At 42.1% G+C, this 27,582-nt stretch overlaps 1 protein-coding gene across 4 annotated transcripts in view; it reads right to left on the bottom strand.

Annotated features, from left to right (window-relative positions):
• The window catches only part of Jazf1 (JAZF zinc finger 1), a 314,826-nt gene that overhangs the window by 110,884 nt on the left and 176,360 nt on the right, over nucleotides 1-27,582 (bottom strand). For all 4 annotated transcript variants that reach the window (XM_021632769.2, XM_060379988.1, XM_060379989.1 and 1 more), the window contains one exon: nucleotides 17,886-17,958. In XM_021632769.2, coding sequence (XP_021488444.1) covers nucleotides 17,886-17,958 — 73 coding nt within the window. The remainder of the gene's footprint in view (nucleotides 1-17,885; nucleotides 17,959-27,582) is intronic.

Genomic DNA, 27,582 nt, shown 5'->3' with positions numbered 1-27,582 from the left:
ATTTGACAGTTCTCAATTCCAGGCACCTTTTGTTTTTATTACATCTGTATGTATTCCTAGGCACACCATAAAGAAGAATATAAAGCTGTTCTAGCTCTGGGAAGAAGGCATGACATAGCTGTTAGACTCATAAACATATAGCACCTGTGGTTATCTGCAGAAGATCAGACCCCATCAACACCCTGTCACGGATGGGGAAGGAGACTTCTGGGGACAGGGAGACATTTTACTCAGTAGCGTAGCCACAATAACTTTCCCATGCTGTAGTAAGTGACTGCCTACTCATGCTTATGCAAGCAACCATAATTCATCTCAGTGGGTCACAAAGACTGGAACGTCGAAGAGACTGGCTGGAAAAGAGATCAATGGGAAGGGGACAAGAGAAGGTAATGAGAAGGAAACTATACTAAAAATACATCATGTGCACTTATAAAATTGTCAAAAAGAAAGGAAGATAAGTAGACAGATGGATAGATAGACAGACAGACAGACAGACAGACAGGAATGGTTTGTCTCATGACAACTTTGAAAAATGGGTTAAAGCTTCCAGAAGCCAGGATGCATGTGAGGGACTGTAACAGCCATGAAGGATGTCAGAGTTCTACCTGTATACTGCTCTGACATGGGCAGAACCAACGGTGGGTCCTGTGAATTCAAGAAGAGAAGGCTGATACCATATCTCTGAATGCCTACTCCTCATGACAGAAAAAAGAGAGTTCACAGACTCACTTTTATTTGTAAAAATATGAAAACTAATGTCTTGTAGCCATTTGTGAATTCAAACTGGTCATATTTGTTGACTTAGTTACTGTGATTAAATATGACCAAAAACTTATATAAAGAAGTATTTAACTGGGGGCTTGTTTACAGTTTCAAAGACTTAGTCCATAATCATTATGGAGCTGAACAGTGGCTGAGAGCTAACCACCAACAAAACCTAGTCATTACAGCACATGATGGCTGGCAAAATGGCTCAGTGGGTAAGGGTGCTTGCTGTCAAGCATGACAACCAGTGTCTAATTCCTGGGACCAACAAGTTGCCAGATTACAGTCTGAGAATCCCAAAGGTCGTCCTCTGTTATACCCACACCACACATATCCCTTCCCCAGTAAGTAAATAAAATGTAAAAAATAAAGATACTGAAATGAATAGAATATTTAAGTAAAAGAACAATATGGATGATTCACTAAAGTATGTTGCCAAGAAAATATTATTCAGCCATAAAAGGAACAAAATCCCATTTTTAGAAGCACAGATGAAAACAAAGCATATCATTTAAGTGAAATATGAAAGACATAGGCAGACTAATATTGTGTTCTTTAATATGAAGAAACTATTTAAAAAGATAAGTAAGTAGAAGAGAGCTTACTAGGGATTTAGAACTGTGCTAGTTGGGGGAGAATAGGGGAGGAGGAGGATGGATATACATGACAGACATATGATGTATGTATATGGAAACCTCATACTGAATCCCATTCATCTACATAACTAATATATGTTAAAATAGGTGAACAAATTTAAAAAACTACAGCTTTTAATAATATGTTGATGAAAGGGACAAGACAGGAGCCTATCACAAAGGGCCTCTGAAAGACTCTACCCAGCAGGGTATTAAAGTAGATGCTGAGACTCAGCCAAATTTTGGGCAGAGTGCAGGGAATCTTATGAAAGAAGGGGGAGATAGAAAGACCTGGAAGGGTCTGGAGCTCTACAAGAAGAACAACAGAACCAAAAAATCTGAACCCAGGGGTCTTTTCTGAGACTGATACTCCAACCAAGGACCATTCATAGAGATAACTTAGAACCCCTGAACAGATGTAGCCCGTGGCAGCTCAGTCTCCAAATGGGCTTCCTAGTAAAAGGAACAGGGGCTGTCTCTGACATGAACTCAGTGGCTGGCTCTTTGATCACCTCCCCTGAGGGGGTGGGTAGCCTTACCAGACCACAGAGGAAGACAATGCAGCCATTCTTGATGAGATCTGATAGGCTAGAGTCAGACAGAAGGGGAGGAGGACCTTCCCTATAAGTGGACTGGGGAAGGGGCATGAGAAGAGATGAGGGAGGGAGGGCAGGACTGGAAGGGGACAAGGGTGGCGGCTACAGCTGGGATATAAAGTGAATAAATTGTAATAAATAAAAATTATACTAAAAAGATTAATTAAAAAATAATATGTTGGTTAAAGACATCAGGTCTATATGGGGATCAGATGGCAAAGATCCTGATATTCTAGGTTTGCTTTGCTGGAATCATTCTTCAAATCAAACTGCTCCCATAATTCACTTTATAGAGTAAACTTACTAGCAGATGTGAGAGGCAATAGCAGTGAGTGAAACACCATCATTCTGAGATAGAAACACAGCTGGAAACAGGCAGGTCCCTAAGACAGAGCATGACCTTTCTGGACTCATTGTCTCTGAGTGGCTGTAGGGTACTTGTGTCCAGGGAATCTGAGCTTGCAGGACTTACAATAATTTTTCTAATTGAATTAGCATTGACTTTGACCTAGTCAACTAATGGCTGGAGAAGTAACAGACACTGGAGGAGAATCTACTACTGTCTTCTTTTAAATCAATATAGCTTCTTTCTATCTTCTAAATACTGATCCTTATACCCATGGATAAGTATAGCTCTCACTTCTCACCAAAGCAGCTTCTTTTTTTTACAGCAGATGAAGGCTAATTCAGAGAAACAGAATAGGTCAAAATAGGTAAGTGACCATGGGTGCTCATCCCAACTGGCACATGCCCAACACAACCCCCACACCTACAACTCTTGAGAACACTGTGGAAAAGTGGATGGAAAGACTGGAAGAACCAGAGGACTGTAGTGTAAAATTGTGACTTTTAGACATGTTTTGGATGTTGAACCCAAGAAATCTCAACAAAATCTTTGCCTAAACACTGAATAATGACTGTACCAGTTGACATGCCAGTGGGGATGGGGGAACATTCACAAGGCCTCACCCTTATGTAAAAAACTACAGGCAGGCAATGGCTGCTGAAGGAGGAGGCACCAGTTTTCTCCAGGGATGAATAACCTTGTAGGTTATCTAGCCCCAAGTGGTCAGCCCTAAATACACATGTAATACGAGTAAAACTAAATGAACTCAGTAGGGTGTGTGTGTGTGTGTGTGTGTGTGTGTGTTTGTGAATGACTATATGTATTTATGAATATATATACACGCATATACATTTATATATGTGTGTGTATGTACACATACACACACACACACACCAATACAAATACAGTCAGAAGAAAAGGTAAGGAATCCCAGATGGCGTTGTTGGGGAGATAAGAGAAGTTGGAAAGGAAGAAATAATGTAAGTACAGAGCACTCATGTATAAAATTTTCAAAAAAAAAAAAACAACAAAAAACTAACAGAAAGACTTGACCTTGATATTATAATAAATAATCTACTTTAAAACTTTAGGAAACAAGACCTTGATGTTTCTGCCCCTAAATAAATAAATAAATAAAATTATGCTAAAGATCAGAAAATTCTTTTTTGTAAGGAAGAGTAAGTGATCTAAGGGCAGAATGTACCTCAATTATTAAAAACTTTCCCTCTTTCAGGCTTCAAAACAACTTCTGCTCCTTAAGAAAGATCAATGCAACACAGAAACAGGCCTTTAATCTACTTACTTGGTCCAAGAGAACTGAACATCACTACATCTGGCTGGTGCCAAACCCTGTGATAAAACTGGCAATAAAAGAAAGCATGAATGTTTGTATGGGCACAGTGAGGAAACATAAATGACTTCTGAACCAATCTGCTCCACATGAATTCATCTCTATAAGAAAAACAAACCGCCAAATGGGTTCACTTTCTACCAGCAGGGCATCAACTCTTCCTTGGAGCTTATGTCATGGAGGTGTCAGGACATGACCGACATTCTTCTCAACAGAGGAAGCCCAGGCTGCTTAGTCTGGGTGGAAGGCAAACCTAGACATCAACTGACAGAGAGGAGAAGCCCACCATCTGTCCAGTTGATACTGCATTTCCCGAGAAGACCTACCCACTGACCATGGATAAACTCCTGTGAACCTGAGAAACTGATTCTTTGAGGCACATCCAAGAAAATATGTATGTGGATACTTCCAAGGAAAGATGAGCAGCTCAGGAACCAGATCCACTTTCTGGGCCTTGCATTCTGAGGAGATGTCATCAGGGCAGGAGCAAGTTGACAAGAACTGATGCTATACTGCCCCACAGTCTAAATTACATGCGCTCATGTTGGCATCCAATTCTACTGGTAGAGTTAGGGTCCAGTAAAGGAGAAAGCTGAGGATGGCCTCTGTCAATCCTTCTGCCCATCAAACATCTCACTACAGTCCTAGTGAAAGCGCAGACTGAGCTCACAGTTGAGGAAATCACACCTACTAGAATCAGACAGGAGAAAAGTCACCTCCATCCCTGACCCTACAAGGGCTGCCATGACTGCAATGACTAGGAACTGAATTACCACCTGTTTAGGTTGAAGTGAAAAATCCTTACTCATTTGGTTTTTATTAGCAATTAGAGATAATGAGATAAAACATAACTTTATACTTAAAACTATTTAAATCTGTTAATTCCTCATGGTCTGTATGTCTGACTAAAGAACCAGGCATGAGTAAACACCAAGCTACAGGTTTTCAGAAGCAATTGTGTTAGGCAAGAGAGGAGCTCAGTTTCAGCCCCATCTCCATCTCCACAAAGTACTGAGATAGCTCAATCACATCTTCAAGGCATCCAGAGCCATGCTGAGATGGGGAGTTCATAGCCTGAGCCTGTTGTAGCTAGCTGTGTGAATCTGAGCGAGCCAATGAAGTTCACTGAGCCTATCTGAGAGAGAGAGAGAGAGAGAGAGAGAGGAGAGAGAGAGAGAGAGAAAGAAAGAAAGAAAGAAAGAAAGAAAGAAAGAAAGAAAGAAAGAGGTGTGCGTGTGTGTGTTTTTGTCCAGAGCAATCTTTTAAAGTAGACTGTGGCTCATCTAAGAAAAGATGATTTCTTCAGAAACCAGACCTTTTTAAGTTATCTACAGACTTCTTATAAGACAGAAGGGTTATACATGTTTTAGCATAGATGATATGTAAAATACATGTAATAGCTTATGAAAGACTGGAATTAGTATGAGGAGGTATGGTGTTAGTATGATTCCTCAAGAACACAGACTTTGGAAACACAGACTGTATTGAAAGGCTGCAGAGAAAGCTGCTGCAGAGTGCCAGCTGTATAAGCATGTAGACTGGAGTTCAATTCCCAATACACATACAAAAAACTAGGTGTGGTGGCATGGTGGACTCATCCAAGCCCTGGGAAGATGGAGATAGTTCAATGCATTATGATCACTGACCAGGCAGGCAGCCTAGCACAATCTATGAGTCCTAGGTCCCAGCGAGACAGCCTATGTCAGTAGGTCGATGTCTTCTTTGGGGAAGCCTCTAAGTTTGACCTCTGGCCTCTATATGCACCCACAACCCAACAAACAAGTGTGTTAAGATGCCAGCCCTGAAGACTTAAACACCTGAAAATTGTGACAACCCCAGAATTCAGGAATCTGAACCTCTAACTGGGATGTAGCATTCAGTGCCTTTCAGTCATGAGTTTATGAAACTAATCACAGCATTTTTAAAATAGCCATGCTAGTGAAATATCATGTACATGTAGATGCCACATATATATTTCTATCACAGTATATATGTAGCCAAAGTCTCAGAGTGTTTTTGTCTCATTCACATGAAATTCTGGAATCTATTAACTCAGTGCCTAAGCCTTCTCATTTGAGACTCAGTTAAGAAACATATGTGTCATTATATCACAAATTTGTCATTTTTACTGTTTTGAAAACTGTATTTTATGAATTGGTTTTCTTTGTAATTCTATATATTTTAGTTCATGAATTTTAAGATCTTATTTTGGGAAGAAGTCCAAGCTTTTTTTTTTTTTTTTTTTTTTTTAACAGCTTGCTAACAGGGTCCAAGGCACAGAAAAGGCTAACGGGTGCTATTACTTCAAATGCACATGGAAGTAGCATAAGGACTACTGGCACAGCCACGTCCACCGCTGAGTGCCACATATAGCAGGTGTTCGGGGAGTAGCCACTGCTGAGAAGAGTGAGGAAGGCACACATTCTTCTGCACAATGCATCTCGCCCTGTAAACACCGCCATTTCGGTACACCCACAGGGAGCTGCTTAGTGCTGCTTCGTGGCTCACTCTCCTCATTTGCTGGTGGCCTTGCATGTGGCTGGATAGCACATCTATGTGGAGATCCACTCTGACTTCTGCAGCTGGGAAGCAGCTGTGCACAGCCTGGCAGTGAGTGACTCCAGGGAAGCGCCTGCACTATGGCTGAGGACAGGAAGGCCTCACAGGGACAGGGAGTTCATTTAGCTGTATTGCTCCTGAGCCAATGACCAAGGTCTTGGCCATGGTGGAGGAAATGAGAGCAAGTTATTTAGAGGCTGGGACACAGAGCTGATCTAAAGCTTGCCTGTGAAAAGGCCTTCAAAGGCAGGACCAGGCTTTAGGCTAAGCATAATGAGCCTCAATGTGAGAAAATTAAGTAATGTTTCAAATTGAGTCCCAAATCAACAGTCTCAGCAATATGAGCAAAGTCTGCAAATGGAATGCACCAGAGCTACAGAGGAAGATTCATGGTCTTCTTAATTAACTTCGAGGTGCTGCACATAAGGGGAACACGATAAATCAAGTAGATTACTGCCAGCGATCTGAATTTCCAAATGAAATAAGAGAGGTATAGCACCTTGAGTCATTTCATAAATGTGTATGGTGGGGGTTGAGGGGGATCACCAAGGTCATCTTCTATGCTGTAATTTGCCACTCGGTGATTTAGTTTTATACCACATGCCAAGAATTTGCCATATACTCAGGTGTGAAACAGCAGGAAACAAAGATGAGTGAAACATGATGGGAGGAAAACAGAATTCACACACACACACACACACACACACACACACACACACACACACATCGGCATATCTGCGTTCATCTAAATCATATTGCATACCCACTATGCCACAGCATTCTAAGGATGCAGTGATGATGGTGATGCAGAAAGCCTGGACCCTGTGAGGACCCTGTGAGTTAGAAGGGGAAGCGGGGACGTAACACACCATCAAATAAACCAAGGATTCTAGGCAGCAAGAAGTACTATGAAAAATGATGAGGTAAAATGAGGGTTCAAGGCTGGCAGACAAAAGGATCAGGGTTGCAGTGCAGGGGACACCCCACCAGATGTAGAAAAGAAGAAAGTAGCAGCACATGTGTACTCTAGTCAAAGACTGTTTCAGCAGAAGGGCCAGCAAGGACCGCGGCCTTTGAGTGGGCAAGAGCTTGGTGTGTTCTAGGCACAGAAGGTGCAGCTGGTGCTAAGAGGTGAGGCTGGAACAATGGGAGGCAGTCCTGATCCCAGCAGCCCTTTGATTATGATAATGAGTTTTGCTTTAACTCTAAATGTGATAGGTCAGAGAGAAAGACAAGCTGACTTAGACTGTACTTAGGCAGAAATACTTGCAAAAACACTGGTTGTGAGCCTAGCCTTTAAAGGCTGAGCCATAGCCAAATTTTGGGCAGAGTGCAGGGAATCTTATAAAAGAAGGGGAGATAGAAAGACCTGGAGAGGACAGGAGCTCCACAAGAAGAGCAACAGAACTAAAAAAATCTGGGCCCAGGGGTCTTTTCTAAGACTGATACTCCAACCAAGGACCTTGCATGGAGATAACCTAGAACCCCTGCACAGATGTAGCCCATGACAGCTCAAGTGTCCAAGTGGGTTTCCTAGTAACGGGAACAGGAACTGTCTCTGACATGAACTCAGTGGCTGGGTCTTTGATCACCTCCCCCCCGAGGCATGACAGCCTTACCAGGCCACAGAAGAAGACAATCCAGACCTGATAGTCTAGGGTCAGATGAAAGGGGAGAAGGGCCTCCCCTATCAGTGGACTAGGGGAGGGGATGGGAAGAAAAGAGGGAGGGTGGGATTGGGAGGGGATGAGGAAGGGGGCTACAGCTGTGATACCAAGCGAATAAATTGTAATAGAAAATAAAGGAATATAATTGAAAAAAAAAAAAAGAAGAAGAAACAGTGGTTAGCCTATTAGCCAATGAAGCCAATGATTAGTCCCTATTGTGGCTTTATTAGTGGTAAAGGGCACAAGATAACATCCTAACAAGGCTGACATTGACCTAAATAGACTAACATTACATATTTACATCTTAGAATGTAACTTAAAATGCACTGAATCGATCTATAATGATCTAGAAGGATATTAAAGAAAAACAAAAGAGAATTGTACATGTGTGCTAGCTACACGTCTCTATCTTCCATTATGAACATTTCAGGCTGTTTCCTGGAGCTGCTTGCCTACAGACATGTCTACATATAGAGAGAATACGGATAAAACTGAATCGCTCCCCATGGTTTTTACATTTATTTACTTGGTGTGTTATGTTTGGTAGAAGACTGAGAAGCTATTATTCTCAAGTGTATCGTATACAATCAATGCTATGATTTTGGAAAAGAAACTTGACCAATAGCATAAATAATTTCTGGAGATTGGGGACCCTTTAAAAATAGGTTGCAATGTGTCTCGATGAACAATGTTATCAAGGCCAGAGCACAGAGAGAAAGGACCCAAGCAGAGGGCAAAACATGGACAGCTTCTCTACATGGGGATAGCAGATAGACACTTTCACAGCTCTTCTGATGGTAACTGTAGGCAGTAAGGAGAATGGCAGAAGGAAGGGGCTAGGGAGTTCTTCAGTCCAAAACAGCAGGTTATAAGCAAGGAGTAGCAGGAGAGGCAGATGAAGTGGACACAAATGTTATACCAGGGAAACCTGAGGACTTGAAAAAAAATGGGCTGAGGGAAAGAAATAGAAGATGGCTTTCTAGAGACTAGAAAAACTACGTGTTTTCTAGACTATTTGGTAGGCAGACACGGCTGAACAATGTTATTAAGAGGCCGTTTTAGAGAAAAGTGACATAAAGGGAAGGCACTGGGTTAGTGCAACCTTCCTAAAATGTTCCTGTGGCCACAGAAGTGTGGAATTTAGAAATGAGAATTTGAAGAAAATGAGACACAGGAGTCAGGGAATTCTCATAAGATGACAGCTAAGGTCAAGGAATATAACAAATACAGTCAGGGAAGAAAAATACAAGTGACTAATACAGAGAAAGCCAGAATTCACAGAGCTCAGGGAAGTCACTATTTGTGTGGCAAAGAGGTAAAAGCGAACAGCAGAACTATTTAACAATTGAAAAAACAAAAACGATTTATTATTTATTATTTATGTCAGTGTCTCATGTAGCCTGGCTACCACAAACTTGCTATATAATCAACAACAACAGCAAAAAAGGTTTCAAAACCAAAGTAGCATCATCAGGGTAAGCAGGGTAGGGTCTGAAGAAAGAGGTCATATTTATGTATAGGAAAAAAGACAGAAGTAGGGGAAGAATTCTTAGGCTAGACACCATACAATGCATATGGCATGACTAAAAGGAGCCAAGGAGAAGGAGTCCAAAGCTTCAGAGAGGAGATGGATGTGTATGCTGGCCATGTTGATAGCTCTGAAGAAAGAATGAAAAGAACACGGATAGAAAATCTGGGTGAAATTGGAAGTGAAAACAGGCATTCAGATAAAACACAGAAATGGCCTCTACTCAGTTAGTTAGCTGAGATTACATGCCGATGAGGGGACAGGGAATTCATTTGGGAATTTCAGCATTCTGGAAACATTAGAAGCTGAGTGTGTTCACCTGAGTAAGTTGTAATAGAAAGAAAAATAATATGAGACAATGTGGAAGGTACAGCTGAGGCTGGATAGCCTGTCTTTGCCATGGGCTGAGTCACAATGTCATGGGCTTTTCTGGAGTAAGTCCCAGTTAGCGGCATGCAGAGCCGCGTGTGTGAGTTTTAGCTGAGTCTGGGGACTGAATGGTAGATTAGAGCCGCTCCCCAGAGGCCATCCTGAGCGTGGAGGCACATCAGGGCAGGAAGGGCTGAGATTACTTCTGAGACCAGTGGGGCACCATGGACGCCACAAAAAGGAGCAGCATGGGAGAATGTCAATGGGGAAATTATTTAGGGGAGAGACCCGGAAAGGGCAAGGAAACCATGAGGAAAGCCAAGCTTGTTTCTAGATGGTTCTTAGCAACAATGCATTGTTTTGAAAAGAAAAAAAAAATCCAATCTCAAAAAAATATTAAAAATAAGAAAAAACCAGAACTAGACTCAAAGATATGTATGATTAGTCAGAAATGCTGATGAGTAAACACAAAGACTAAAAATAAACTGGCCTGAGGTAAGGTGAGGTGTGAGCAATCTGTTGAGAGCAATGGCTGCCCCAGGAACGAGCTTCCATCTCTGCAGGAAAGAGGCCCATCCTAGAATGTGCACCATCTGCCCAACTCTACAGATTATCTTTCCTACAGTGTGGTTTCTGCCAGCAATACAACTAAATTTTGTTGGAGCACACCAAAACACCAGAGAGGGCTCTCTTTTCAGCTTCCCGTTGTCCCACACGAATATATGGCCCTTGCAGGGTACAGTAAGCAGGCCAGGTTGAGAGAGAGATATTACAGGGGAAAGTTGGCAAGCAGCCACCTCAGCTTTGTTTCAATGGATGTCCATAAAACATGGGCTAAGAAAATGGTAGCTCAATGTCTGGCATTTGAGACCTAACAGCATGTAACATGTTTATGGCATGCATTAGGCCACAAACTTCAGTCTGGGACTGGGGCACACAGCAGAGACTTCAGATCTGGTAGACAAAGGAGGGAACTAGGGAAGCATGGTTTGTAGTGCAATAAATATGACTGCCCTTAGAAGACTATAAACAGGTGGTTTTATGAAAAAAAGAAACCTGTGCACTTAGATTTAGAAATCAAATGTTTCAGTCTTGTTTGAATGAATAAGTGCAAGCTTCGCTAATTATAGCGTGTTCTACAAGGCTATGACTGACTATAACCTGGCAAAAATTAGCCAACTGAAAAAGCAAGAGTGAAAGGTGGGAGGATTAGGTGAGGTTTTGGAGTGAGGAGAAAAGTGGCAAAAAGGAAGAAAGTGCTCATTAAACAGTTTACATTCTAGTAGAAAAAGAAATCAAAACAAAGAATCCAGACTTATTTTATTTTTATTCAAAACAAGCTCTTATTCAGCGTATTTTTACTTGGAGTCCTTGAGCACATGCTGATAGTACTTCTTTCATCCACACGATAGTCAGACCTCTCAGCCAGGGTCCCTACTGAGGTCTCTTTCTCTTATCTCAGGGAAAATTTCACTTCTAGTGATTTCTTACTGAACACTGGATGCTGTGATACTGAACATTACCATGAAAACAGCTGCATTGTGCTTTAGCAGGTAGTTCAATTTTAGGTTAATCATGCTGAACTCATACAGATTTTATATTTGTTTAGGCCAAATCTGTAGATACCCCAACTGTATCCAAAGACCATCTAACTTACTCTGCCTCCTCTGGGCAGTCTTATGAAATCCTGGCTTCAGAAACAATTTTTCCTAGAACAAAGTATTTATTTCTAAGCTGACACCTTTCAGTTATCAGTAAAACTATTATAGAGTATTAACATGTTTCCCTGCTGATCCGGCTGGGAAACAATGTGGTCCTCCTTCCAGTCTCACCCCTGTAGGGGCTGCTTACCCTGATCATGTGCAGTCTATTCAGTGGTGGTTTAAACAAGATGACCTACCTGGATTCAGATGATTGAATAGTTGGTCTCTGTTTGGTGATGCTTTTTGGGAGGTTTAGGAGGTGTGACCTTAATGGAGGAGGTGTGTCATTGGGAGCAAACAAGCGGCTATTCCCACTTCTCTTTTTCTCTGCTTTGAGTTTTCAGTAAAGATATAAGCCCTCAACTTGCTGCCACCTTGCCTCTGCTCACCATCTGAACTATAAGCCCAAACAAACCCTTTCTTCTGTAAGCTGCTGTGGTCATGGTGGTATATTATGGCAACAATTGGAAAGTAACAATACATACCCTCATGCACACTGTTAGAAAGTCTGTAGCAGCTCTCTCGTCTGCAGCCATCTTCTCTGCCAGCCTGAGTGCACATATATAAACCTAAGCACACACAGGAACCACAGCACCCATAGCTCTAACTTCAATTTTGATGTCTGGCTGTTCAGCTCCAAGGAGCTGCTACGCTCTGTTTAGGCCTCACTGGTCACACTATAGTAAGTGGTGTCAGATGACTGTGGCACCAACCCCTCCCCTTCTCTCAGGGACCAGTCTTGAACTATCTTCTGTCCACAGCCTGAAAAACATTATCTCATATAGTTTCTCTAGTTATGGAGAGACAAGTAGTGATAGCCATTGCTTAGTGCATTTTTATGTTGAAATGCTGAGTTGAAGAATACACTTTTCATTTTTTTCCTAAAGGTCTTTTTATGAACATGGACAGTTTTTACAGAAGCATTCTTAACAGTTCTCAGAATCATGTATTTACGCACTCATTACCCATAAGAAAATCTGTACATTACTTCAATAAAAAGTACTGCAGGGTAACCTGGGCACAGTGGCACAAATCTTTAATCCCAGCACTCAGGAGGCAGAGGAATGCAGATCTCTAGGAGTTCAAGGCCAGCCTAATCTACAGAGTGAGTTCTAGGACAGCAAAGGCTGTTACACACACAAACCCTGTCTTGAAAAAACAAAACAAAACGAAAAAAGAAACAAAAAAATTACTGAGGGTCAACAATGTGTTTAGCATTGTCCTGGAGGCTGGGAAATGAAAATGTCCCTGCAATCATGAGCGTATTTCATGGTATCAGTTGCTCTGGCCTCCTCCAAAGCTATACTCTCTCTTCTGTCATCTCTTCCATTACTGCCCCGGTAAGAGAAGTGACAAGGCCTTTTGCTTATATAGCAATACTATGCCACGGGTGCTGACATTTGTTTCACATGAATACAGCAATGAAGGAATTACTAGAGTTGAGGGGAAGTGGGCAGAAGCATGCCATCCCTGTCACGCAGCTCATGAACAGCAAACAGGACCCTGAGATGAACAGTCTCACTTTACATCATGTCTACATGAGGGAAAGGAAAGAAAACTCATCAGAACCACTGGTAATTCTCGAGCATAAAAATTAGAAGGTGATTTAGTGAGCATGTTTGGGCATAATTTTGTCTTCTTTTTCTTTAGCTGATCATGAGGAAAAAAGGCAGTTTTACATTTTAAATTAGAAAAAGAACAGAAATCCATTCTCTATAAAAATCTCCTTCCTTGGGGAAACTGGGGGCCGGGGTAGCAACCTCAAATGATGTTTTCAGAACACTAATTTCCATTAGATGCCTCAAGAAAAAGTACCCAGAAACCTCATCAGAATTACATCATCCCACTTGGAGACTTAACATGGACATCCGGCACAGAGGAAGAGGATATGATTATGCCCTGATATAATCTTTGAATTGAAGAAGGGAATCATTTGCAACCATCAGGCCTTGAACTTGTGATCCTCCTGCCTCAGCTTCTCAGTTGCTGGGGTTCACAGGTGTGCAACATCACACTGTTTAGTAATCTACTTTACTCGAGCTCCCCAAAATTAAAGCCCACAGTACCTTCCTATGAATAAATGGCCATGTGGGAGGGCTCTTGAATCACTCTTGAAATTAATGTTCTAGGAAAAACTGTGATTGAACTTTCACAGTGAACATTAAACCAAATTAAAATCATTCTTAGTGGTCGAACCTACAGCTCACTGTACCAAGAGTTAAGGTGAGTCCTGCTAAGAGACTCAGAGCTGTGAAGTAGTTAGATATTAAACTTTTATTCAGCAGTAAATGATGAGAAAGAAGCACTGACAGCGCTAATTTGCAGTCACACACGGTGAATCTCCACATCCTACATCAAATACTGTATGTACTTAAAATTTAAATAGATTTTAAAATTCCAATTTATCTTTTAATTTTTTTTTTTTTTTTTTTTTTTTGAGACAGGGTCTCTTTCTCTGTGAAGCCTTGGCTTCCTGGGACTCACTTTGTAGACTATGCTGGCCTTGAACTCACAGAGATCCACCTGCCTCTGCCTCTCTGAGTGCTGGGATTAAAAGCGTGTCGGCAAATTTAAGTTATCTTAATAAAAATATTCAGTAGAGAACACAGACTAATTGACAACCTTGGCTATATATGCTATTACATTTTTAATGCTATCTCTGATACTTATTTCTGGAGAGTCACACGTGATTAAAAAGTTACCGTGTAGCCTGGTGTTGTGACAAATACCTTTAATCTCAGCCTTCGGAGGCAGAGGCAGGTGGAACTCTGTGAATTCAAGGCCAGCCTGATCTATAGTGTGAGTTCTGGGACAGCCAGGGCTACACAGTGAGACCCTGTGTTGAAAAAGCCGAAAGTTACCATGTCTCCTTAAGGCAGCTACTGAACTTGTCGGGTAGTAACTTGAAGAAATATCCAGGGGCAGCACACACTCATAAGTAAGCTTTTGATGGAAGTTCACCTGCTTTCCCCAGCAGCTTCCCATCCCTGCCTCTTGGCGTGAACAATGGTGGAGATGGTTACTGTCTCGGCCCCTCGTTTCCTGTTGGCTGCAGAGCCCAGCTGCCCACCCCACTGGAGCCGACAGCCAGTATGTTGAGATTTACTTCTTACACTCACACTAACTCCAACTCTGTGATATAGCAGTTCCTTACAAAGGAATTCAGACACCTCTCTTATAGGTTTTAGCTTCTACAGTCTCTGTTGTTCTCTCTGAACAGACTGCTGACATGCTGTTATACTGTTGACAGCGACTGCTCCATATTATTTTATATCTTTGTCCTTTCTGACCATGTTTCCTATTTTGAATTTGCGACATTATTACTCAAAATTCTTTTTTCTTCACTGAGTACTTAACTCTCTGATATCCCAATAAATGTGGCTGCACGATGGTTAGATTCTGGAGCCTCCTGCACAGGCTTGAACCCAAGTCTCCCCAGGGTACTATCATCTATCTTCTAAAAATTACATTTATTTGCTTGCAAGTTCATTTATCTCCCCCCCCCGTGTGTGTGTGTGTGTGTGTGTGTGTGTGTGTAAAGGCCATGTTGCATGCGTGGGGATTAGAGGACAACTTGGAAGAGTCAGTTCTCTTCTTCCACCATGTGGGCAGTTCTCTTCTTCCACCATGTGAGCCTGGGGATTGAATTCAGGACATCAGACTTGGTGGCAAGCACCTCTACCTTTTGACTTACATCACTAACCCTTATTTGTATTTTTCTTTTTCTCATGTGTGCACTATAAGGTTTTCCAGGTCCTACATGACAGAGTATTGCAGCAAGCTGAATGAAAAACCCCAAATCTATGTAGTCCTCATGAAGCAGTCCATTACCTAGAATCATTTGAAAATGGTTCTATCTTGAAAGGTAGTTAAGGATTTTCTTTCTACCTACAAAGGTCTATTATACTTTTTATATTATGTAAAGAGGGTACAACAATTTAAAATATGCAAAACATAGAAGAGGTTTTTATGCAATTGCTTTCTTCTCTTTAAACAATACAAAGGGGAAACTCCATACCAAGAATCATAACTCTCCACTGATTGACTGGTCAGTGTTATTGCAAAAGAAAGTTTCACCTTCAAATTTGAGAGAGCCAAATGTTTATTAGGGGGGTGCCAACAAATATCCCAACAGTGAAATACTATTTTCCTTTCTCCCCACCTTCAGTAGAATTAGTATTTATTTTCTTCTGAGATTTAAGAAAAAAATAAACTTATTTGATCAGCATCAATTAAGTGACTAATTAACTTACCTGTATGTGTGTTCTTTTGGTTGTGTGTGTGTGTGTTAGGTTGGACTTCAACTCTAGGTGTCGTTCTCGAGGAGCTGTCCACTTTGTTCTTGGAGACAGAGTCTCTCAGTGGTCTGGAACTCACCAAATGAGGGCCAGGAATTCCCCTCTTTCTATTGAGTTTTAAGTGATAGGACTGCAAGTATGCACATCCATGCTTGCTTCTTTAAATGAGTTTTAGGGATTGAACTCAGGTCCTTGTGCTTGCAAGGACTGATTTACTGATTTAGACATCTCCCTAACCTTCATCTTTAATATATATTTATATGCGTAACAGCCATCTCTTGGACCAGGAATGGTAGCATAAGCATATAATTTCAACTCTCAAGAACAGAGGAGGACTGCTTCAAGTTCTAGGACAGTTTGGCTTAGATTTCAAGTTCCATAAGCTGCATAGCAAATCCTATATCAAAAACAAAAACAAAGCCAAACAAACAAACAAACTAGAACCAGAAAATAAAATAACAAAAACAAAGAAAGAAAAAGAGAAGTCTAACTTTCTGCCACAGTCAGGATATTGCTGCCAGGTCGGAATTTCTTCCTCCATCAGCAGTGGCTTTGTCTAAAATCTGGCACCGCTCTCCTTAAGGCCCCAAAGACTCAACCTGCTCTTCTTTGCATTGGCCAGGTCTGCAGCTCTCAATGGCTTGAACCTCTTCCCCGCACTCCCTTCTAGGTTTTTATTTACTCCCTATAAACAAATAACTAGAGTGCCTACTTCATGAGGACTACTAAGTCCCAAACACAGCTCAGACCCACTAAGGGTCTTTTGTTTAGGTGGATAACCTAGCAAGCTTACACATACTTCCTTCCCAGAGGGGTCACTAGTAAGCTTAGCCTGCTAGAGATGTCTGCTCCTTTAGATCAGAACTGTCAACGTAAGGAGGCTCATCTAGTATAGTTCTATGAACATATAACTAAACTTTCTTATTAAGTATTGGAAATAGAATAGGATCTGTGAAAAACTCAGGCATCTTTATAGAATCTAACATAATCTGAAGGTATTCTGGCAACATATTGAAAATATAGGTGATGAAAGTCTAGAGACATTTTATTCTACTCTTTGGAAAGCCTGATGAGCAGGAAATACAAAAATGACATGCACTCAGATGGATAAATTTTATGGATAAATTCCTTTGAAAATATACTTTATTACAAGCACTTGGAGTCGAGAACAGGTGAGTAGTTCACAGCTAAATCAGGGCAGGAAGTGACTATGGTTCCTAAAAGGATACTGAAATGAAGAGTGCAGATAATTCATTGGCGGATTTCCTCTCCATACCCTGGTCCACATTCTGGCACCAAGAGACTGAAAAAGATCGTTGCCTTATACAAAAGGGACAGCCAATAGAAATCCACACACTGAATTATGGGCAGAGAATTCTCATTTTTATTAAAAACTAATTTTGCCCTTACTTTCTCCACTCTGCTTTGAGAGTGTGTTTTCTTAACCCAAACGTGACTTTTGAGTTCTTGTCCCCAAATAACTGTCTCCTTAATTATTTGAGTTGGCTGAAACACTAAGTCTTCTTTTTGGTTTGATAGTCAAACACAAAACAGTTCTCTAAAGTTAGGCTCAGAATCAATTTAAGTGAAAACTCATGTTACCCTACACATATGAGGGCAGCTGCTGACAGTCTTTCTACTAAAAGATGAGCTGCTACAAAATGACTTTCTGAAATTAAATGATTTCAGTTTGTTAGATTCCAATATATTCTGATATTCCAACTATGTTTTGAATTCATAAAAAGTACCTTTCACCCCAAGATTTAAAAGGTTCACTCAAACATAAATCCACTAATCTCTCACACTGCCCTATGAAGTAAAAAGAACATATTCTAACTCCGCATACAAAATACTTAGAAAATGAGCTTATAAATCAGCCGTGTTTTCAGACATATGCATAGTGGGTTGCAATCTGTATCCGTCAACAGAGAAATGAGATCTGCCCATGGAGGTTGCCTTACAGTGAGCTCATCTGCAGATTTTTACACTGAAAGCATTTACGCTGGGAAAAAAGACACATGTGAAGAACAATGCAGCAGCACACAGCAGCTGTCCTGGAGTGGCTTACCTATTAATGTAACTGAGGGCAACATAGGTCGGCTGCTGCAGTTCTTGCTTTTCTAAAACACGTGGATCGGTATCTGCAAGAAAACACAATCACACATATGTTCAGCTTTTTTTTTTTAACATCAGAATATATGAAGCTCCCTAATATAAAGTAACAGACGGTAAAAAGAGAAAAGATTAATTTAGAATAGGAAACCTCAGTCCACAAAGCACAGTGATTTGTTCACTCATTCATAAAAACAAGATATTACATTGCTTTTCAAGAAATTTCAAACATCAACAGTGATAAAATGCCCATCTGTCACACAAGCTCTTGCACAACCCCCTCATAAATATTGGTTTTCACTGCGTACAGTTACAATGCTGGCATGGTTTTCGCTGGTTAATCGGCCTAAGAAAGAAAGCCTCTGTTAATTATGCTCACTTCAATACTGGAACAAATTAGTTTACATTGAAAAGCTCCATCAATTTGAAAATCTATGGAGTATTGTTCTTGTTCACTGAACACTTCTGAGTCCAGATTCATATTCTGGAGGGCTCTTCTTTTGGAATGTATAATGAACTGATTATAGCTTTTCTAAACTCTTAATCAGAAATTCTCTCAGTGCTTCAGAGCCAACAAACAGCACATTCACGAGTGGTTTTCCCCTCTGAGGGGCAGAATGCTACGCCACAGCAACACCCCACAATGGTGCTTCTCTGCTATAGGCCAGGAATGGATGTGCTCCTCACAGCCAGACGCACATTCTCAAGCTTCCCATGTAGAGAAAGCACTTCCTAAATATGTGCAAAAGAAATGATTATATACAGGCAGGGGAGTCGCTGTGTGTTGTTTCCATGAAGAAAGGTCAAAGCACCTCATACTAATCCTTTTCATGAAAACCTTACACATACCATCACATGATTAGGAGTCTCTATGCTCCTCCAATGTCGTGACAGACATTGTTTCAAGCACATTTGCAAGAAAGTGTTTGTTGCATGTGGTGGATTTGAGCTATACTAACTCCACTGTGCATTAACAGAAGACAGAGGAACGGAGAGACATGGTGGCAGAAAACACGGTGGCAAAAATAATCAGATTGACATTGCTTTTGGCTCTCAGACTATACAACCAGGCAAAGAGCCAGCATTATTTGCTACATCCAAGTTAAAAATCTCATGTTCACTCTATCATTTTTCCTGTGCCAAGAATTCCAGGGAACTTTATTTAGAAATCTTCCTTCCTTGGGTCTATGCCACTGTAAGCCCTTGAAAGCTGAATTAGGAAATGAGAGACAAAGAGCCTCTGAAAGGCTCCATCCAGCCCAGTGTCAAGGTTTTGGCAGAGCAAATGAGAACAGGTCAGTATCTCACATTTCCTTCCCCTTTACCCCCAGTTCCGTATGCAGCTGAGGCTGCAGCTTGATCTCTGGTTAGCAGTAACCTCAGTGGTTATCTGGATACGAGGAAGGCACTTCTCAAGGGGACATGGTTTTCAAACACAACCCTTAACACTTATCCAAGTCTGCTGTAATCTCAACATATCTTTGCCTTTCTCTGCAGAATGTGCATGCTTCAGAGGGGAAGATGCCTTGTCTAAATAAACTACTATTGGCAAGCTGGACAGGCCATGGGTGCAAAGGGTGACTGTTAGGCCAAAGAGACAAAGGGACTGGAAACAGAAATTGTGAAAATGGGAAGAAAGGAAGAGGTTAGAAAACAACGCCACAGCAAAAAACCCAGTGGAAGGTTTCTCAAGTCTCCACCAAACAATTTGAATTTGGGTTTTGATGTGGGTAGGGAAGCTGTGCTCTTGAGATGCACGGTTACACAGAGTTATTCTGGAGGAAAGGAACACTGCTAGAGGCCAACAATTTGTGAACCAAAGGGGTAAAGAGTAAAGAAGCCAGTAAATATTTTAGGTCATCTTTCCTTCCTCTCTTTTTTTCGACATGGTTTCCAGTAAGCGAGTCTCCCTACAAACCGTCTTCTGAATCATTCCAAACCACTCCTCATTAAGCTGTGCACTTTCTAAAAGATTTTAAATGGTGCTTTCCAAAGCTATCCTGTGTGTGGACATTTTGTTTTATGATATCTGAACATGTTTTTGTTATAATCCCAAGTGTGTGTGCGTGGGGGAGGGGTAGTTTGTCCACACCTGTCTAATGTCTCCTGGGGAGTGTGGTCTTTGTCAGCTGGAAATAGTTGAATTCTGAGGACTATGAGGGGTATAAATACGACAGCCCAGAGGAAAAAAAAATGCATGGTTGCTTGGAGGAGTCAGACGAGGATTGCTTGCTGCTGGTTCGTCCTGCTGTTGCATTTGCTGTTTGCTGGTTACCTGGACTTCTGGACTTCCTGACGACGGATACTGGGCCCCAAAAGAATCCTACGACCCTACCCAGCAGGAAAAAGTAAAGAGAGCTACATCCCATTTCCCTTACAATCTTCTTTTTCCTCTACCTGGGGTTGGAGGGTTGGAAGGGAGGTATAAGCTTTAAGGAACCCCCAAATAAAGTAGTGCCACGCATGCACACATACACATGTACATTCATATGCAGGCATTTAGATTTATATTAAGTTTTGTACTTGAAGCTTGTAATTGGCTGGATCTTAAAGTTTCCCCTGAGGCTTGTGGTATACTTAGACGGCGCTGAAACCTTTTGGAGGTGGGGTCTATTCGAAGGAAGTCAGGTCACTGGCAGTGTAACCTTGAAGTGATGCTGAGACTCTGTCCTTCCCCAGCTTCCTGGGCAGGACGAGGTGAGCGCATCCCAGTTACTCATGCCCAGCTGAGGGCTCTGCTGGAACAGGCCTGAAGGCAGTGCAGCCAATCAGCCACAGACTGGGATTCTGCAGCTGCGAGACACAATAACCTTTCCTCCTGATGAGCTGAGCCTCTCAACTGTTTCGCCATAGTAGTGGAAATACGATTACTGCAGGAAAAGTTCTAGCATCACTCTAAGGAAAAGGAGTCAAGTGTCTTCTCTAACAGGCTACTACTCTCTGGTGCTTACCTGAATGGTGGTGCTGTTGACCCCCACACAAGCTGTGTGGCACTCTTGTTTGACAAAGCATCGGCCATATGCAACATTTAGTTTGCAAAGCAAGATTCTGAAATTTATTTCACTTCGCTTCAACAGTCTATACCCTATGCTTAACTGATGCTTATGTTGCCTCAAGTTATAAGTTGGAGGCAGACTTCTGGGAGCTCCCAAATGTCAGCTTCTCTGAAATAAGCAACTGTTGGAAGCTCCTGGAATAAAGCTCCCCTCACCTTTATTCTCTAGAATGCACTCTAGTAACCAGTAAGACACCAGAACACTCTGGAAAAATGGCCCCAGGCCTTAACTTTCTTTTTAGATTAAGAGATTCTTCAAAAGAACCCTGATTAGAACATCCACCAAAGCTGTACCATCTTGAAAATGAAATGATGAACTTGGCACAAGTCAGGAGAGACTCAAACAAGGCTACTGGAGAAACCACATCAGCTGCTGGTAGCAAATAAACGTGGGTCCTTTCACTTGCTTGCTGGCTGCTGTGTAGAGATTATGACTCACCATTTTATGGGTTTTAATTATGCTGTTGAGCACTTTATGTTAAGTAAAAGTATAATAGCTGTTTTCATTATGTCCTCCTCTCTGACAGCACCATTACTTTGTGATGCTAAACACTCTCCACAAAAAAAGACTCCAGAGATAGACTGGCTTTATGAAGTAGGCTGCTTCCCCAGCTCTGTCAGGATCTTGTCCAGAGATTATAAAGGCAAAAGGAACATAATTGCCTGGTACCAGAGAGAGCTTCTCTAACCACCAGATAGCACTAAGCTTAAAACAAAAAGCTCCCTTATATATGTACCATGGCATTCAGAAATGAGTTTGCACATGGTGAGCTACTACATTTGGTAATCTAAAAGAAATGTCCATATAATATCTCTCAGACAGTTTTCTGGCTTATTTGTTCATAATGACAATAAAATGAAGAAGTGAAATGTTGGCTGCAGCTTCTCAGAGATGTAATCCACTACAAAGTGGTCTGTAGATAGAAACACCTGAGTTTTTCTCCTTCACACGATGCTCCTCAAGCAGGTCATTTGGCAATTTGTATAATGTGGCCAATGAAGAAGGACACACAACAGCACTCTTATCAACCTTCATATGATAAGAAGTGACAGGAAGAGAAATTTTCCAGTGCAGCAAGGCAGGACCAAATAGAGAAAACACAGATTATGACTGTGTCTGTCTCAGGCCACCCCAGCTAAGGTTCTAAAGCAGCATCCTATAAACTGGCTGGCAGCAGGTATCTCCTGTCATTAGCTCAGGGCGGCCTTCTGCTCTACAATGAGGACTGAGCTATTTAGCAACAGACCCAGGCACAAAGTAAAAGCTTTTCCTACTCGTGATCCTAGTAACTCAAGGTTGAATGGGCTGAAGTGAATTGCAAAGTCCTCATTGTCACAATATTAGCTCCAATTGCTTCTTGAGCAATAGCTGCCAATAAAATACGATCAAATAAGAATTTAAATAAGTATTACAATGAACACAAAGTAAGGCGATGGTTGAGATTAGGAAGGAACATTCAAACTCCTCTCAACAAGAGTGAGACATGTGGCAGGGCATGGTGGTGCACACCTGCAATCCCAGCATTCAGGGAGACAGAGGCGGGCAGATCTCTGTGAGGTTGAGGCCAGTCTGGTCTACAGAGCAAGTCCAGGACAGCCAGGGCTACACAGAGAAACCCTCTCTGGAAAAACCAATAAATAAAAACAAATAAAGAGAATGAGAAGGTCCACAGCTCACCTTGCTCAGCTGCTTTGCTGTTGTTCATCTGTGCTACAGCCCCTATCACTGGGAACCAATGCTTGAGATTTGTAGCCTTTTTTTTTCTTTTTTCGAGCAGTCTTCTAGTGCAGGCTAGAGTCAAACATGCCATTCAGCCATGGATGACCTCAAACTCCTGATTTTCCTGCCCCAACTTCTAGAATTGAGCAATGGAATTACAGATGTGCACTACCTCACTGCTTTTATTGTTTGTTTTTATTCTGTGCTATTTTTAATAAGCATTCCCAGTGCCATCTTTAAGCTCTCTCTCTCTCTCTCTCTCTCTCTCTCTCTCTCTCTCTCTCACACACACACACACAAACTCTATTGATGCTATTTATTGGGTCAACCAATATTCAGTAATGTACTCATGGGCTTTGGCCATGACTTAGTTGTGTACCTTGATGGGATTTTAGTTACCCAGAATTACTTATAATTCAATAAAGCCAGAAACCAGCTCTGCTGCCTCTCAACCAAAACTAAGAAAACTTCTCACTCAGGCAATGAGCTTTCTGTAGGTTGTGAGGCCACTGTGGGAAGAAGATATACTTTTGGTCTGGAGAGAGACCTCCTTCACATTCTACAGTTTCCAAGTACCACTTCTTGTTAAGTACATCACAACTGTGTGGTGGTGGGTGGGTGGGTGGGTGGTGGCTAAAAGATTGTAGGTGGAAGCTGAAGGCTGAAGCAATAGAAGGTCCCAGAGAGTCAAAGTGTCCACCCAGCTGGATAAGCTATTCTGATGGGTTGGCCTGGAACCCTCACTTTTCTTTGTGATTCTGATACTAATTAGTGGGTGCACTCAGCTTCCATCCTTCCCCTCAGCTGCTAAACTTGCAAAGACAGACCCTCTGTTTGTTCAGCACACTCTCTCACAGCATTCTGGGTAGGCCTTGTCAAATCCTCTTCTCTGCTCTCAGGCTCTCCGACATCATGATAACATCTGGGAATGCTTTTACCCTTCCACACTCTTTGGCGGTGAGGGGCTTATCTCAGCTCTTCCATTGCTGCAGCACTTTGCTCTCCAGTGCCCAACGCAAACGCACAGGGCAGGCAGCTGATTAATTCCATGATGAGAACACTGAAGACTTTGAGTTAAGCACATTTGTTTCCTTTGCCATTCAGGGCTCCATGAAAATGTATGTGCAGGATAGGGAAAACCACCAAGATGAGTAAACAGGAGACAGGGATAGGAGTCACTCCCGTTACTTCAGCCATTGCTTTGGGACATAACAAGAATAAGAGAACATAAAGAGGCCTGGATAAAGCTACAACCTTCAGACCCTGTAGTGGGGACACAAGAGCCAGGAGCTGAACCTTGCAGAACCCCTGAGGGGCCCTGCACTAAAAGATGCCAGCTATAACATGGAGAAAGCTCAGCGCTTAAAATAGAGAACCCTTTAAGAGGTTATGGAAAAAAAAAACTGAGCAGGTCATCAAGTGCCTATGGATGGAGGGACAGAGGAGGGGAGAGGGCAAGGCTAGAAACCATATTGCAGAACACTGGCAGCCAGTCAGGACTCTTCTACTCCATTAAGCAAGTGCAGAGAAAAGAGAGCCCAGGTGTTGCTATCTGGTGACTCCCAAATTAAATGATGTTCCTACAGTTACATCTACAGCCAATAAGCTACCTCTGTGCCTCCACCCACTGGCTTCAACCAGCTTTTCACTGCTGCGGTGCTAAAGATAAGACAGTGACTGTCAAGGAATGATGACTAAGCACTGTAGGCAAAGTCTTGAACCTGAGTGAATGCCACAAAAACAAACATGTGAAAAGAGTAGGAAGAGTGGGAAGGGAGAGGTCCAGCATAAAAAAGAAAGGAACAGTAGGCATGCAGAAACAAAAGTACGAACAATGGAAGCCTTCAAATTTCTAGGACAAGCTTCCTTAAGTGAAGCTGGTACCACCAGGGCTAGAACCTCAGTTCCACATTCTGAATCTTACTGAGCCAGTATTCTGATCAGCCACAGTGATCAGTGAAGTCAGTTTGCTGCTCCCACCCAGTTGCAACACTGGACTCCATACAAACTTCATAACCAGCTTACAATCCAGTACAATTTTGTTGCAACTTTTACTTCATTTTAAAACTAAATTTGTTGGACCAACAATTCACAAAGACTGACTTTTAAAATTCATTGCTGGTTTACTTCAGATGCTGAAATAGATATTTCTTATTGGCATTGGATTTTTAAAAATCCTAGGAGTGTATGTAACCAGCCTTTTTGAATGGATCAGCTTTTCCTTAGTTTATAGACACATCATTTGAAACTTTTCCCAGGCCATAATTTCCATTACAGGAACGTTAGTGCAAATTATACCAAGACTCTTGCCTTCCCCAATTCATTGTGAAATCCAGATGCAGCTAAGTGTTGCTGTAAACTTTATGAGCTTAATATCTAAAAGTCAGGGATTTTGTACAATACAATAACAACATCTATTAAAAAGCATTCATGTTCACATGTGGAGCCTGAGTTTTCCTGCCACAAGTCAAAGACTAAACACAACTGACCTAGGGACTTTCTAGACAATGCTTAGGAGGATGACTTATGCATAAACACTGCACCTACAGCTTGCCTCCTGACTATTATGGCCAGAGGGCTAAAGTTCTGCTGTTCAGCTTCCTAATCCTTCAGATTCCTAGGGTCACCCAATAAGTAGCTATTTAGGAAACTCAAATTTAGCAAGTCAAATCTAAGCCAAAGGCTCTGTCAATAATCCGTGTCCACCACGATGAATGAGTACCTAGGGTGAGAAGCAAAGTACAGGCCCAGTTCACAGAGCCCTAAGACCAGATGTGGGCTAGGATCACAGACCCAGGATAAGCCACTGCATCCCTGACAGAAAGACATGAGCAAAAACACATGTTCAGAGCACTATGAAAGGAGACAAAATCATAGGAGAGAGCTCATGTGGGAAGGTTTTTATTAATGGAGCCCAGAGTGACTCATTCATAGGTGAGGGTGGGAAGCTACTGTAGCTTTAAGGCAGCAGTCACTGAGGTGAATTCTGAGGTCATTAGAGAGGGGCAGTAGGGCTGACGAGACAAACTCCTATTTGTAAACAGATACTTGAGGAGGATGGTTCTGAACTGTGGGCAATCCTCTGTGAAGGCAACATCTACAGACACTGGAAGGAGGTTACTAGTGGGTCCTGCTAGACAGTCTACAGTGCATATCGTAAGATAACCTCACTACAGCAAAACCACTGACCTCAAATGTCAGTGCTGGCTGAGAAACCCTGCTGGAACCCATGTGGTGTTTATGAAGAATGGAGCTACCGCATGTAGAAAACTTTTGGGTTCCCTGTAGTCTAAATCAAGAGGCTAGAAGGTTAGTCCGTGGGCAGCAGGGCAGCAACACAAAAGATGGTTGGGACCTAGATCTTAGGAGCCCTAGTTTTCTTTTTTATTTTTTTATTAATTACACTTTATTCACTTTGTATCTCCCCTGTAGCTCCCTCCCCCCTCCCCTCCCAATCCCTCCCTTCCTTCCCCTTCTCCACGCATGCCCCTCCCCAAGTCCACTGTTAGGGGAGGTCTTTTCCTTCCTTCTGATCCTAGTCTATTAGGTCTCATCAGGAGTGGCTGCATTGTTATCTTCTGTGGCCTGGTAAGGCTGCTTCCCCCTCAGGGGGAAGTGATCAAAGAGTAGGCTAATCAGTTTATGTCAGAGGCAGTCCCTGTTCCCATTACTATGGAACCCACTTGGACACTGAACTGCCATGGAGCCCTAGCTTTCTTAATGATCTCAAAAAAAAAATGAATTAATTTCCTAAAAGTCATCCTGAATGCTTGCCATGCACTCATTGTTTAGAGGAGATTCTAAGTCCATAGCTCACAATTGGGCAAGAAGGATGATTGGGATACCTGGTTAACAACAATCCAAGCCTGGAGAGATAGCTCAGTTGGTAAAGTGCTTGCCTTGTAAACACAAAGACTAGAGTTTCAAGGCCCAGAAACCACATAAAAATGCTGGGTGGAACAGCACCACTTGAAATCCTAGGGCAGAGGATTCAGAGACAGGAAGAATTCTGGGCTTACTGGTCAACCAGTCTAACTCATGAGCTCCAGGACAATAGCAGGCTCTGTCTCAAAGGAGGCAGATGATACCCAAGGCTGACCTCTGGCCTCCACAGGCATGCATACATCACCTACCTGTATACCAGCTGGTATATACACGTACACACACACACACACACACACACACACACACACACACACACACTACAAAAGCCCCCAATAATTCAAGACAAACCAGCAAATATATAACTTGCTCCAGAAACATGGCATGATTCTTTGATGATTCTTTGTGAGAGTCAGTACAACTTTTTTAAAGTCAAGTTTCTAAGATTCTAGATAGACAGTATCTTGAGCAGGTGAGAGAGCAAACTGTCTGTGAAGTCAAGAGTGGCTTATGTGTGAGAGGCATGAAATGCAGAGCAAGCTTTCTTGTGGAAGGGCTGAAAGGCTATCTAAAAGTCAGTCTCAATTTCAGAGGCAAAGTGGAGCCACTGGGAGAATAAGCTAAGGTGGTCACTGTGTTAGAACAGCAGTAGGGAAGATGGGGGAAACATAAAAGACAAGACTGGTGGAAGAAGAAACGGAAATACACGATTTTTCCTATGTTATGGAGTGAGTATCTCATTATCAACAATAAAGCACCCAAACTGTGAAAAACATCTGCTATTCCAAGTGAGATCTGCTTCTCATGTGTGAAAGATGCTTTGCAGAACCAAGACGTCGGAGGAGGGAAGGATGAAGGGCTCCTGACGCAGACTGGATGAAGGTGCGTAAGAACTTCAGCACACCACCACACATCCCAACAGGCGGCAGAGCCATGCGATGCTCTCTCAACAGTGAAAATCCAATCGCCCTGATTAAAGACGCTGCTGGAAACTCG

Source organism: Meriones unguiculatus, chromosome 3 (genome assembly GCF_030254825.1).
Source record: "Meriones unguiculatus strain TT.TT164.6M chromosome 3, Bangor_MerUng_6.1, whole genome shotgun sequence".
Taxonomy (NCBI): Eukaryota; Metazoa; Chordata; class Mammalia; order Rodentia; family Muridae; genus Meriones; species Meriones unguiculatus.
This window is presented reverse-complemented; position numbering and strand designations above follow the sequence as displayed.